Below are 12,574 nucleotides of genomic sequence, written 5' to 3'. Positions count from 1 at the left end.
GTTTCCTATTTAATTAGAAAATTTGATTAACCAAAATGTCCCAAATCATTTTGCATAATTGAGATATTATAAAAGATGATTTTTGGCCAGGTGCAGTGGCTCATGCTTATAATCCCAATACTTTGGGAGGCAGAGGCGGGTGGATCACCTGAGGTCAGGAGTTCAAGACCAGCTTGACCAACAAGATGAAACCCTGACTCTACAAAAAATATAACAATTAGCCAGGCATGGTGGAAGGTGCCTGTAGTCCAGCTACTCAGGAAGCTGAGACAGGAGAATTGCTTGAACCTGGGAGGCAGAGGTTGCAATGAGCCAGGATCACACCACTGCACTTCAGCATAGGAGATGGAGTGAGACTCCATTTCAAAAAAAAAAAAAGATGACTTTCCCTTAGCCTTCTGTTCCTAACTGGACGTTATTCTGTGCCCACTCATCCCTGTGGTGCTGTGTGTGTCCTCTAGTGTCCCTCCCTGAGTATATAGAGGTACACATACACATACTCTACATGTGCCTGGACAGGCACCTGAACTGCCTTGTCCCATGGATGGTCATATGTACCATATATCATGAGCATCATGCATGTGTCACATGTGTATCTGTTTGTTACACACCCCTTGGATATTAAAGATCTATAGGGAGACAGGACTCAGGGCTCCTCCTCAATGAAGCAGACAGTGAAGGCTGCTTCCCCTTCAGTTCCCTTTTATCGCTGGTCCTTACTGTGCACTTCCATTTCATTGCTATCACAGGCACAATCTTTGTTAGGTAAGACACTGTGTATTTCTTGATCTTGTGAAAAAAAATTCTTGTCCCAAATATGTGGAGGTCTGAGTGAAATAATCAAATGGTATAAATGTGGTTTGACCCCTGCTAAACAAGGAGTAATTAACAGAGATCCTATATTTGGTAGGCATAGGGCTGGAGACAGAATCAAATCAGTAGAGGCAGAAATATAAGAAAAAGAAATCTGGCAAACATAATGAGCAAGGATGGTAAAGATCTTAAGGGGCAACAGAGGGAAAGATTAAAACTGTTGAGGGTAAGCATTTAGAAGAGGCCTGACAGTGAGGAGCCGCTTTGTGAGGGATCTGAGCAGAGGCAGAATAGGCCAAGAGGGAGGCTCTTGTGGCTGCTGTCTGGGAGCCGGAGGTCCTAGCATGGCAGCAGTGAGGAGGCGTGGCCTGGAGGGCCTGCCCGTCTGATTTGAAGAATTAAGTCTTCTCTTCTGCAATGGGAGAGCAAAAGGGGAACTTGAACGAGGGCGCAAGAGTCAGTGCAGAGCTAGGCAGCCACAAAGTCCTAGTAGGCTATTTCATGTGTGGGGAGGAGTGAAGGTAGAACTTGACCGGCCTACTCCTGAGGGGAAGACACCACAGGAGGGTGATAGGAGCCAGGCCACAAAGGCCTAGTCAGAGAACAAGGTACCTCTGATGCCTTACCGGACTCAAGGGAAATTCCCTGCATCAAAGCTTGAGGGAAACTTATGTTTGGGATGCTGGCCTCAGAGCCTCTGGCTTGTGCCAGGCCGAGGTGCAGACAGTGATCACCCCTTCCTCTGGACGGTGTCTTTGTACTGGTCACTCTGATGCAGGCAGACTCCTAAATTGGGGCTCAGCTGGGGAGGGTTCTTGGCTTTCTTAAGGAAGGGATTTAAGAGTGAGCTGACAATGAAAGAAAGCAAGTTCATGAGAGGAGCTGTATACAGTAAAGCAGCTCCTCCATAGGCAGAGCCACACTATCTCATAGGCAGAGTAGCACAGAGTAGCACTCACGGAGTGCTGGCCGGCTCTATTTGTACCCACTCTAAGTACATACTAACTAAGGGGCAGGTTTTTCACATACTTTCTAGAAAAGGGACCAGGAGTTCCTGGAACCATCTAAGGTAACTTCCTCTGGTCATTGCCATGGCATTTGTAAACTCATGGTGCCAGGGGGAGTGTCTTATGCAAGTGCATTATAATTCCTAGTCCTAGCTGGCTTGGGCTGGTTTCTTTGCTACATCAGCAGGGTGGTGACAAAGACTGGGAAAACACGTCCTGCTGAGCTTCTACCTCCACTCTGCAACTCAGGCCCCAGGAAGGACATCTGCTTCTGTGCCGCTTTGCTTTCAGCTCTAAGGAAAAACAGACACGTGAGATAGTCATTGAGTTCTTCACTCACCACCTCTTTTTTCCTTTCTGCCTTCCCTCAAGTGCATTCCTGAGGGGAATTTATCAGCTTTCAGTTGGACCCATCTCTAAGCCCTGTAGGCCACGAACTGCAGGAACATATTCATTTTTGCACATCAGCTCCAAAGCCCTGAACTTAGGATTAGTCCCAAGAAACATCAGTTTAAGTGTGGCGACAGGGGATTCAATTTGTCCACCTACACGGATCCAGAGGCATCCTCCTACACGTCTTCTAAAGGAGTATGTTTGCCCCACATTTACTCCTGAATTACCAATCCTTGTCTTAATGAGCTATTTGCTCATGGGAATGTGTCGTAAACCTCAGGTTGGCTACCATGGAAAAAAAGATGAGAATCTGTGCTTTGGAGTAATCAGGCATTCCCCAGGCCTGGCATTATAGAAAGTTGCCTGACCGGCTCCAGGCAGGCCAACCTGCTCTGGCAGGACTGTGAAGCATAGGGTGTAATTTTTGGTTTCACCCCTACTGCAGCAGTTGGATAATGACACTTGTATCTCTCTAACCTGAGTTTCTGCCAGGCCAGACTGTAAGCACCAATGAATAACCAGCTGTCTGCCATCAAAAATATCATTGAATGAAGTTTGTGGAAAGATAGACTCTAACTAGATGGTTTTTAGTTTTTAAAATCCTCCACTCTGGTCCAGGAAATCAACTGTGCATACATAGAGCAGAGAGCTGCATCCACACAGCAACTCAACGAAGGAGGCTGAGAGGTTTAATTCATGATGACTTCAATAGATGTCAGTGGGATGACTTTTTTTTAACTGTAGACTCAGTATAGCATCATCTAGATCAAGGAGAGAAAGAAGATCATAGTTTCTCCTCTGCACTTTACAATTTGTTTAGTCTAGGGCACCATACTAGAGGCTGTTGGGAAGAGATCCAAAACTGTGTTATGAAGAATTGTTGAAGACATCGGAAATATTTAGGCTGAACAAGAAAAGATCTGAGGGTGCAAAGATATCCATAATAGTTATACTCAAGAATTTGAAGACTTGTCCTGTTAAAAAGAAATTAAACGTGTTTGTTGTTGGGTCATTACTATGCCATTTATAAACTGTCATGGTGCTGGTGGGAGTGTCTTATGCAAATGCATTATGAGCTCCGCGGATCAATGAGCAAAAAGTAAAGGGAGAAAGACTTTAACTCGAAATGATAAGTTTCTAATAATCAGATATGTCTAAAAATGAAAGAGGCTGTTTTTGGAGGTAATGAGTTCCTCATTGCTGGATGCTTTCAAGCAGCAGAAGAGCCACTGTTTATAGGCAGACCGTGGAAAGCATTGTGCACTCTGGAGATGGTTCACGGGGGTGACCCCTGAAGTCTCTTTTAGCAACTCAGGAGAGTGCCTTGTAGCTGGGTGTAGTTGTCAGTAACGGTTTCATGTTACATGTGTTAATGGGTGCAAAAAAGGTGAAGTTAAAATATTAAGTTAACCCTCCTTTGGCCTTGTGAAAGCATTTGTAACTATGCATTGTCCAGCAAAGTTAGTTAGGCTCACACATCATAACTGTGAGTTCACACCATTAAACATTATTGTCCGGACCTCACAAAGGAAAAGAATGGACCTCGTTGTAAAGCCGGATTTGGATTTCAAAGTTAAACTGAAGTTATCTTTGAGAATGATTAAAGAGGATATGTCAAAATTAAAACCATTGTTAAAATTAATCAAAGATTTAGAAAGGTAAAATGAATTTCAGGGCTGGAAATTACTGATTTAAACAATTGTTCTCACATTTTAAACTACATAATGAGCTAAAAATTATGAAGCCTCAGAGTATAGCTGTAAAGAGTAGCATAAAACCAAAGTCAGAATGAAATGTTTTACCTTTCAAAACTAAAAAAGCAGAACAATTACTCCCTACAAAATGGTATAGGAAAAGGTTTCTGACCCCTGCTAATTGTTTTATTATTCTTCAGAGGGGCATACTGGCAGCATTTCCCAGGGTTTTCGGTAATTACACTCCATTCAATATCTGAAGAATTACAATAATTCTACATGGAATATACTTGTGCCCTTCAGATGCAAAGCCTTTAAGAGAAGTGAAAAAACAACTTAAATTAGCAGGGAAGTTATCATAGTTACTATTTATTTCAAGGCTCCATACATCAGGAGCTAATTATACATTGTACGTTACATTTTCTTAGAGGTATTTGTGATATATTTCTCATGCTCATCAACAGATGGACATGTCAGTTTTTAGGATCTTTGATGAAGTGAAGTTCTAACTTTCCTGATTGCCTCTTTGTGTGTGAGAAATCATCCAATGCAGGCGCATGTCACTTCAGGCTTGCTAGAATCCTCAAAGCAGGAGTATTCAGTGAGGTATTAGGATGCTCACAGATAATATATTTGCAAGGCCTTGACTCTTCTATGACTTTTTTATGCTATGCAAGCTTTCTCAAAGTCATTTTTGTACTCTTTGCCAAGCCAGGGGTCCATGAGAGAAGAAACGGATGACTGGAATTACATGGCTGCTCAGAGATTGGGGAGTCTCTTTCCCTCAGTGGAGCCTTATCAATTTTCTGCTAGTGTTGTAATTCCATTATCTCGATGGGACCCCCTTTAGACCCTAAGCAGTAAAGCATCCTGAAACATACATAGTGACCAGGAGTACCAGCTACCATTCAAATACCATGACATTCTGTCTAAGAAATAGAGCGTAGGTCTCATCAGTGTTTTTCCCCAAGGGATAGGAGTCTGTTTCTGTTAATTTTCTTTTCTCTTTTCTTTCATTTTTAATTGAGCTCAGCACAAAAGATTCCCTTTTAAGTCTTTATGGCAACCAAAACTTTACAAAGAAATTAAGATGATCACTTAGTGACAAAATTGTAAAAGGTCAAATAAATTAAAATCTGTCCATTTGGTTGAATACATGCTTATTTTTTGAACGTTTTAAGATCAGATGGCACAGAAAATAGTCACAATGCAATGTGAAAATTTTCAAATCAAAATAAAATATGTATGTACTCTCTGAATTCAAATTTTTTGAAAAATATGTTTTTATATTTTCTTAAATTATAAGAAGGCTATATAACAAAATATTAACAAGATTACTCTGTGAAGTAATATTCTAAGTGATTTTTGCTTTGCTCTTAACATTTGCTGAATCTCTAAAATGCATATGTTTTAGTGTTATAATCAGAAAGGAAGAAGAAAGGAGGGAAGGAGGGAATCAAATGATTAAGATTAAAATTAAAATACAAACTTCTGCTGGAAGACTAGAGAGGTCAGTAATACGGAGTGTGTAGCAAAAATGTAAAGGTAGAATATTTTGACTTGCTTTTCAGTCAATATAATCTCATACCTCATTAGTGAGTCTTATTTACTGTTAGCAACTTGACAAGCTAACCCTTCTCCAAATCTAGGATAGTTACAAATTCTCTCACAAATTCATGGCTACCTCAGGAAAGGATGGTGAAAACTATTCCTGAGCATTAATGTATGGGCTCAGACATAATCGATGCTTTTTACATCAGGGGCAATGTGCCAATGATTATGAGAGTTATGCCATTAATATTCCTTACCTGAAAATGCCTTGTATGTGTGTGGGTACCCCTTTGAAATAATTAAACAAGTTATACATCAGCTAGTTGCCTTCAGATAGTTAACAGAACGTGTCATTTCTCATGGTACCAAGTATTGCAGAAATCAATAATGATTTGTTTTCCTTTTTGGATTGTACTCTATACTTACTTGAATTTCTTCCTTTTAGCGCATGATTGCAAATACGGCCAGAACAGTGAGATACTACAGGAGCCAACCCTTCAGTAAGTTAAATGCTGCCACCTCTTACACTGTAGATGTTGGTGAATAAGGTCTTCTTAATGAGGCCATTGAGATACCCTAGGAGCCTGGGCACTATCTGACTGTGTCAGAAGCACTTTGGACCATGAATTCCAAATTCATGGGGCCTTGAGTTTAAAGATTTTTTTTTGGCTGTTGTAAGACTAGAAAATGTTTACATTGTTGTGAAGCTAGAAAATAACCATAGGAATATTACTTTGTGAATGAATTTAAAGAGAATTAATTTGCTCTATCCAGTGTGGCTGGAGACAGCTCAAGCACAACTGCCAACAAATCCAGCCTCAAACCAACTCTCCTTATGACTCATTGCTTCATGTTGAGAAACTCACATCAACGCTTGATGACTCAGTTCAGTCATTTATAAACTGGGAAAGATAATATTTATTGTCTTTCAGGGTGTTGCAAGAATGCATTAATGTTTATAGCACATTTGTAAAAGGTCCCATAACAGGATTTCAGATTATATTTCTAGTATTCCCACATGAATTTGAGGTGCTCTTTTAAAATCTGAACATATATCACAAGAACTGGTATAATACTTTAATATAAAAAGATTACTAATAATAAATAACAATTTTAGTCTGTTGGGAGTTAGGTTGCATCATAGCACCAGATGGTCATACTAGATCAGTGCTACTGTTTCTTCTGGGCTGGGACTTTGGTGGTGGGGGTGGAGCTTTGGCTCCCTCAATCTGATCTGGAAATGAGGAGGTGAACGCTAAAGGTTTTTTGCTAAGCTCATTGTATGAGTCACTTGAAAAATTTGTCTCATTAACCCAACATGATAATATGACATAGACGGGAATCCGAGGCTACCAGTATCATCTCCTCCAGTAAACCCCGTGCTAAAAGGCTAAGATGTTCTTGTTTTATTAGTCAGAGCTGTTTGCTCGTCCTAGTACAGGACTGGCTCTCAGCCAGGTTTGCTAACATGGGACACAAGAAGTACTAAATGTTCATTTTTTTTAATGAATAGGAAGGAAAAATAATCTTGATTTGGGAAGCAACTGATCTGTTAAATGATTGTGCCTTCTCTGACTTCCAAAATGAGAATAGTCTTGCATGTCATCAACTATTGCTATATAGATTCTGCCAGAATTGAAGAGTCTCATATGTTTTCATCTATTAATTTACTTTGTGTTTAAAGATTTGATCGATTATAAAGCAGTTGAACAAGTGAAAGCAAGAATAGCTAAGTGGCACTAGTTACACCAGGAGTTTACAACCCCAAATCCATGGACTTTCAGCAGTGGGGACAAAGGGGGACCCTGAAATTATATGCCAAATCTTGTGTGCCTGAGGGGGTTTATAACTTTAAGAAGGTGTTCAGTGAGGTTCAAGAACCACAAAATAATGTACTTTGTTCTATAAGCCTCTTTGGAAGTAAATCCTGCATTCTCCTACGTCTTCTACAGAAGCCAAGGGGAAAATTTATTTAAAAAGAAAAACTCCACTGCATTTGTTGAAGTTATCAGTAACTGCTGGTAAACAACAGCTGCTCAGCTCTGAAGTCAACAATCTATAGATAAAGCTATAGGAATAGATTCACAAACACTGTGGAAATGTGTACAATGTAATTACAGTATATTGTACATGTAGAGTACACTGCCAGTGAGAGGTGGAGGAGATAAAACACAATGTGTTCTGCAGTTCGCTGTGCTATTATTTCTATGTGATAATTATACTGATGAATTTCTTCTCACAGGGGGCAGGGCCATTTGTGCCTTCTCTCTGTTTTTCTATGTTCAGACCTGCAACACTCCCCTTCACCCGTAGTGCAGATGGCATTCTAATTGTCTTTGGGAGTGGTGTGTGGATCTAGCAGGAGCAACCAGACTGCAGAAGGCAGTGTACTGTGGGGGAAGAACCCCGGTCAGGCCAGGGTCTGACTCTGCCATTCCAGGTATCCGCTTAGATCAGAGGTTCTATCCAGGAATGCATGAAATGGAGGTGGTCCACAGAGGTGTTGGATCTAAAGAAAGCATTTTTTCCCTTTTATTTTGAAATAATGTCACCCTTTTAAAATTGGGAAAATTCACAAAGAAGAAATCCAGATTTCCCATTTCCTTAAAAAAAAATTAGCTGGGCATGGTGGTGCACGCCTGTAGTCCCAGCTACTCAGGAGGCTGAGGCAGGAAAATTGCTTGAGCCCAGGAGGCAGAGGTTGCAGTGAGATAACATCATGCCACTGCACTCCAGCCTGGCAACAGAGCAAGACTCCATCTCAAAAAAAAAAAACAAGATCTGGCAACTCTAGGCACAGATTCCCCCGTGGCAGCAACATGCAGCAGCCAGGTCATTGCTTCCAGAGGGACCTGTGTTTCCAGTTCACCACCTTCCAGTCTGCCTTTCCTCATTCATGTACGTTTCCTGCGAGGGCTGAGTGCATTGGCTCATCCATCAGCCCTGATCTTCATGAAACTGCTCAACCTCAGTTGCTCACATGCTTGGGGTGTGTATCAGAATAGAATGGTAGCTGAGTTTGCAGAGCAAATAGCGTCAAAGAATCAAAGGTCTAGCAAAAGTCCTAACTTCAGCCTGTGAGTTGAGTTTTTTTCCCTGGATATGGACAGTCTCTAAGAACATACAATCTGTAGTAATGCTGTATACTGTGTGCAAGTAAAGAGGGGAGTCAGGACTCTGGTCTCACTGGCTTGCTTCAGTTTGGCCCAGATGTTAAGTGCTTTTGTGAAGGGCTAATGAAAACTGTGTCTTTTGACATTAGTCTTCATCTGGATCAAAGGAAGCAGAGACACAGAGACCTCTGGAAAGAGAAATAATTTTAATCTGTAACCAGGGGCTATCAGACAGATGCTTCCCTTTTAATTTGGTGCCATTTTTTTTTTTTTACAACATGCAATGCAAAGGAAAATGATCAAAAGAGGTGATTCCAGGGAAGAAAAGTAAATTGGAGGGTAGGAAGGAGGAAATGGAACAACCAAGTGGAAACATTTCAATGACTATGGTGTGTTGAAAGGTCTTGAGGGAACCCAGGAACCTATGATAAATGTAATAAATAATTGGAGAAATAAGGCTGTGTCTTATATGCATATACTACGCAATGCCAATTCTGCCCTTTCCTCTTTCAACAGATCCTGATGCAGCTCAAGCTAATAAGAACCATCAGGATGTCCGGAGTTATGTGCGCCAATTAAATGTGATTGACAACCAGAGAACTTTATCCCAGATGTCACACAGATTAGAGCCTCGGCGACCATAGACATTTCAAATGCCCAGAGCAACAGTTTGTCTCCAGTCCACAATCTTTCAAAAATGCCATTTAGCTACTACTGACTGTACTGCCACTAGAGAATTCTACAAAACAAGCAACAACACATCCTGAGACCCCTCAGGGCTGCATTCAGCCTCCCAGCTACCTGGCAAGAGAAGGAATTATCTGACTTGCATAAAGCTTACATACTCTAGCTTAGGAATCCCCAGTTTGTGGTTACCCTCTTTCATTTCCACTTGTGCCATCTTCTTTGCTGAAGTATTGAATAAGGCCCATATGAAGAGTTTGGTAGAAAAACCCTTGTCAAGAGAACTAGCAAGCCCCTGACATTTTTCCTAAGAGTGTGTATGGGATGAGATGTGCTACAAATGGGATAGATTTGGATAAAATTTTAACTCAGAATCTTGATTTGGAGCATGTGATTGGGGAAGGTGCTGAGCAATCTATAGACATCCAAATTATAGGTTGTATTCTTCCATCTTCATAGTCTCACCTCTGAAAGAATAGAACCTGACCATGTTATTCTAAAACATTATGGCTGTTTAATTTATGGAGGACTGGTCTGTAATTTCTGAATGATATATAGAATAATATTTATGTTTACAATGTAACTTTTTAAAAATTACAAATCAGGATTATATGCATAAGAATTCCACTAAGAAATGCCAAGGTCCTTAAATTTGCCAGCATTAAAGTAAAAAATAACATTTCAGAAGAGCACAATATGCACAAAACATTTTTCAAAATTGAAATATTTTCCTGGGCATTAAAAACCTTTACTATTGGCTACAAATTTATTGTACCTGATGAAAAAATATTTTCTGGACTTAAATGTCGTTACAAATATCTTAATTTTCAGCAATTGTTTTGCACTTTCAAATAGATTGTAAATAGTTCATTCAATCAATAGTATAGAGTTATTTATTTGCTACCTAATAGATATTGTGCCAAATAATTACTTTTTATTTATTTTATTTAGTATGTAATTTTGAAGTACATTTTTTCCTGTTTTCACAATTAGACTACGTTTAATGTATAGGAATTGTATGTATGTATATCTTCTGTAAATAACATCTAGTATCTTCACTAAATATAATTGTTGACAAGAAATGATTGTGCTCTTCTCAATTCCTAACATAGGAGAGGGATAACCATTTGGTATGTTGGGGTATTGGAGTTTTTTAATGACATAAAATTCACGTACTGTAAAATGCATTCTTTTAAAATACACAATCCAGTGATTTTTAGCATATTTACAAAGTTGTATAACCATCATCAGTATCTAACTTCAGAACATTTTCCCCATCTCTAAAAGAAACTCTGAACTCATTAGCAGTCACTCCTCATTCTCCTCCCGCTTCAACCTCTGGCAACCACAAATCTGCTGTCTTTGTCTATACAGTTACTCAGGATTTTTCATATGAGTAGAATCATACAGTATGAGGCCTTTTGTGTCTGGTTTCTTTTACTTTGCATAATGTTTTCAAGGTTGACCATATTATAGCTTGTACCAGTACTTCATTTATTTGTTTGGCCATGTAATATTCCATTCTATGAATATACCACATTTTGCTTATCCATTTATCAGTTGACAGACATTTGTCTATTGTTTTCACTTCTCGGCAGTTAGGATCATTGCTGCTCTGAAAGGGTACTGGGTTTTAGAGCTCCCTGTTGTGGGGCCTCATGCCATTTCTCAGCAATTTAAGTACTCAGTAAATATTTGATGAAGAGATATCTAAAATTCTTGAAATTCCAGACATGTCTCTATTTTTTTAATAAGTCAGCATTTTCCAGAGCATGTTCCAGTCTATACTAGTCTTACAAGTTCACATGCTGTCCCTACAAAAACAAACACACAAATGCAAAGCCAAAAACAAAACCAAGATGCTGTCTTCAAATAAATGTGGGGACCACTGTATAATCCACTCCATTCATAGAAATGATTCCCAGTATTCACTACCACATTCAAGGCTCTGCAAAGTCCTATTGTAATCTCTTTTAACATCCCACAATTAAAGTCCACTTTGAGTAATGTCAAAGCAGGCAAATGCCTCTCTGTGTTCATTTATATAAAATTTCAAGGTCCCCAGAACCAGAGGTGGTGTTTTATGTGATATTACACCTGCCACTGGAGGCAAGTGCAATGCCTGAGGTTTACTAGACAATAAAAGAAGTTCACTGAGTACATTTTCTTGAAAACATTATTATTAAGTATTTCACTATCTGATAGACCTCAGTGTCAGCTGCAAAGGTTTCACCTTTATATGTCTTCCTTTGTATATCCTTTACAGTTTCGTTTCTAGGTAAGTTACAAAGGTGATAAATGAAGCTGGGAGCCCATTTCTGGGGCATCCTTGGTCTTGTTTTGCTTGTCTTTATTCCTACCCTACTGAAAGCTAGTGTCCTATATACAACAGCACTTTCCCCCAATTCCATGGTGACTGCCAACTTATGATGTTACTCTAATAATATAGTTTCAACATTCTTCAAAATTAATACATATTCCCCATGTATATTCCCCTTGTTCTTCCAAGTGAGAATAACTTACTGTACTGCATGAAAATAAGAAATTGTTAATTATTTCTAGCTTCCGTGAAAATGCATTAAACTCCATTATTCAAGGTAGCAGTGGTAGAATAATAGAATTCACACTCTAAAAATGTAGAGTAGTAGCCAAGCAACCCTTCCTGAGACAGGAGATGCAGTTCATATTTTAAAACTTGCAAACAAGCCAAAAGCAAATGAGATGCCTACAGGGTCACAAGAAGGATAATGAGGTTTACTGGAAGACGTGAAAAAGAAGAATGTTTTTGCCAAAAGCGCCTGTACAAAATTATACATTTGGGCATCTAGCATACCTGCTTAGCAAGGCCACTGGCATAGGGTACAGGAGCTAAGCTTTCCCAGCAGTTTTTGAATACCATGCAGGTTAAATATACTTCTCCTGAATTCAGTGGCATTTCCTCAAAGATATAATGCAGATCAAAGACTACCAGTGTGAGAAAATTAAATGAAGTGTCGTTCTAGTTTCAAATTGTGCTTCGAATAATAATTTTTAAAAATCAGCCTGGAATATGCAGTGTGGTAAAATGAACCCTTACCTTGAATAGCTTTCCTTTTACTGTCAATCTAGAATGGATTACGTCCCTTGCTTTAGAGTAATCTTAATCTGTCCTACGTTGAAACTGTGGTATCAGATGAACCATTACCTGATTCCATACTTCTAAACTGGAAGAAAGCCTTTAACTTAGGTATTGTTAGTCACTTTTCTATTCATTCATTCATTCATTTTCATTAATAGCAAGTAATGATTGAAGTGCTTACTGAGTGTCAGGCCCTCTGTG

The 12,574-nt window shown here is 39.4% G+C and overlaps 1 protein-coding gene across 7 annotated transcripts in view; it reads left to right on the top strand.

The window, feature by feature from the left end:
- The window catches only part of RAPGEF4 (Rap guanine nucleotide exchange factor 4), a 327,935-nt gene extending 317,598 nt beyond the window's left edge, over positions 1-10,337 (top strand). For all 7 annotated transcript variants that reach the window (XM_035304529.3, XM_035304528.3, XM_054257515.2 and 4 more), the window contains 2 exons: positions 5,904-5,958; positions 9,088-10,337. In XM_035304529.3, the coding sequence (XP_035160420.1) occupies positions 5,904-5,958; positions 9,088-9,215 (183 nt within the window). In that variant the 3' untranslated portion in view covers positions 9,216-10,337. The remainder of the gene's footprint in view (positions 1-5,903; positions 5,959-9,087) is intronic.
- The last annotated feature ends 2,237 nt before the right edge of the window (positions 10,338-12,574 follow it).

Source organism: Callithrix jacchus, chromosome 6 (genome assembly GCF_049354715.1).
Source record: "Callithrix jacchus isolate 240 chromosome 6, calJac240_pri, whole genome shotgun sequence".
Taxonomy (NCBI): Eukaryota; Metazoa; Chordata; class Mammalia; order Primates; family Cebidae; genus Callithrix; species Callithrix jacchus.
The sequence above is the reverse complement of the archived record's forward strand: the minus strand, read 5'-3'. Positions and strand labels throughout refer to the sequence as shown.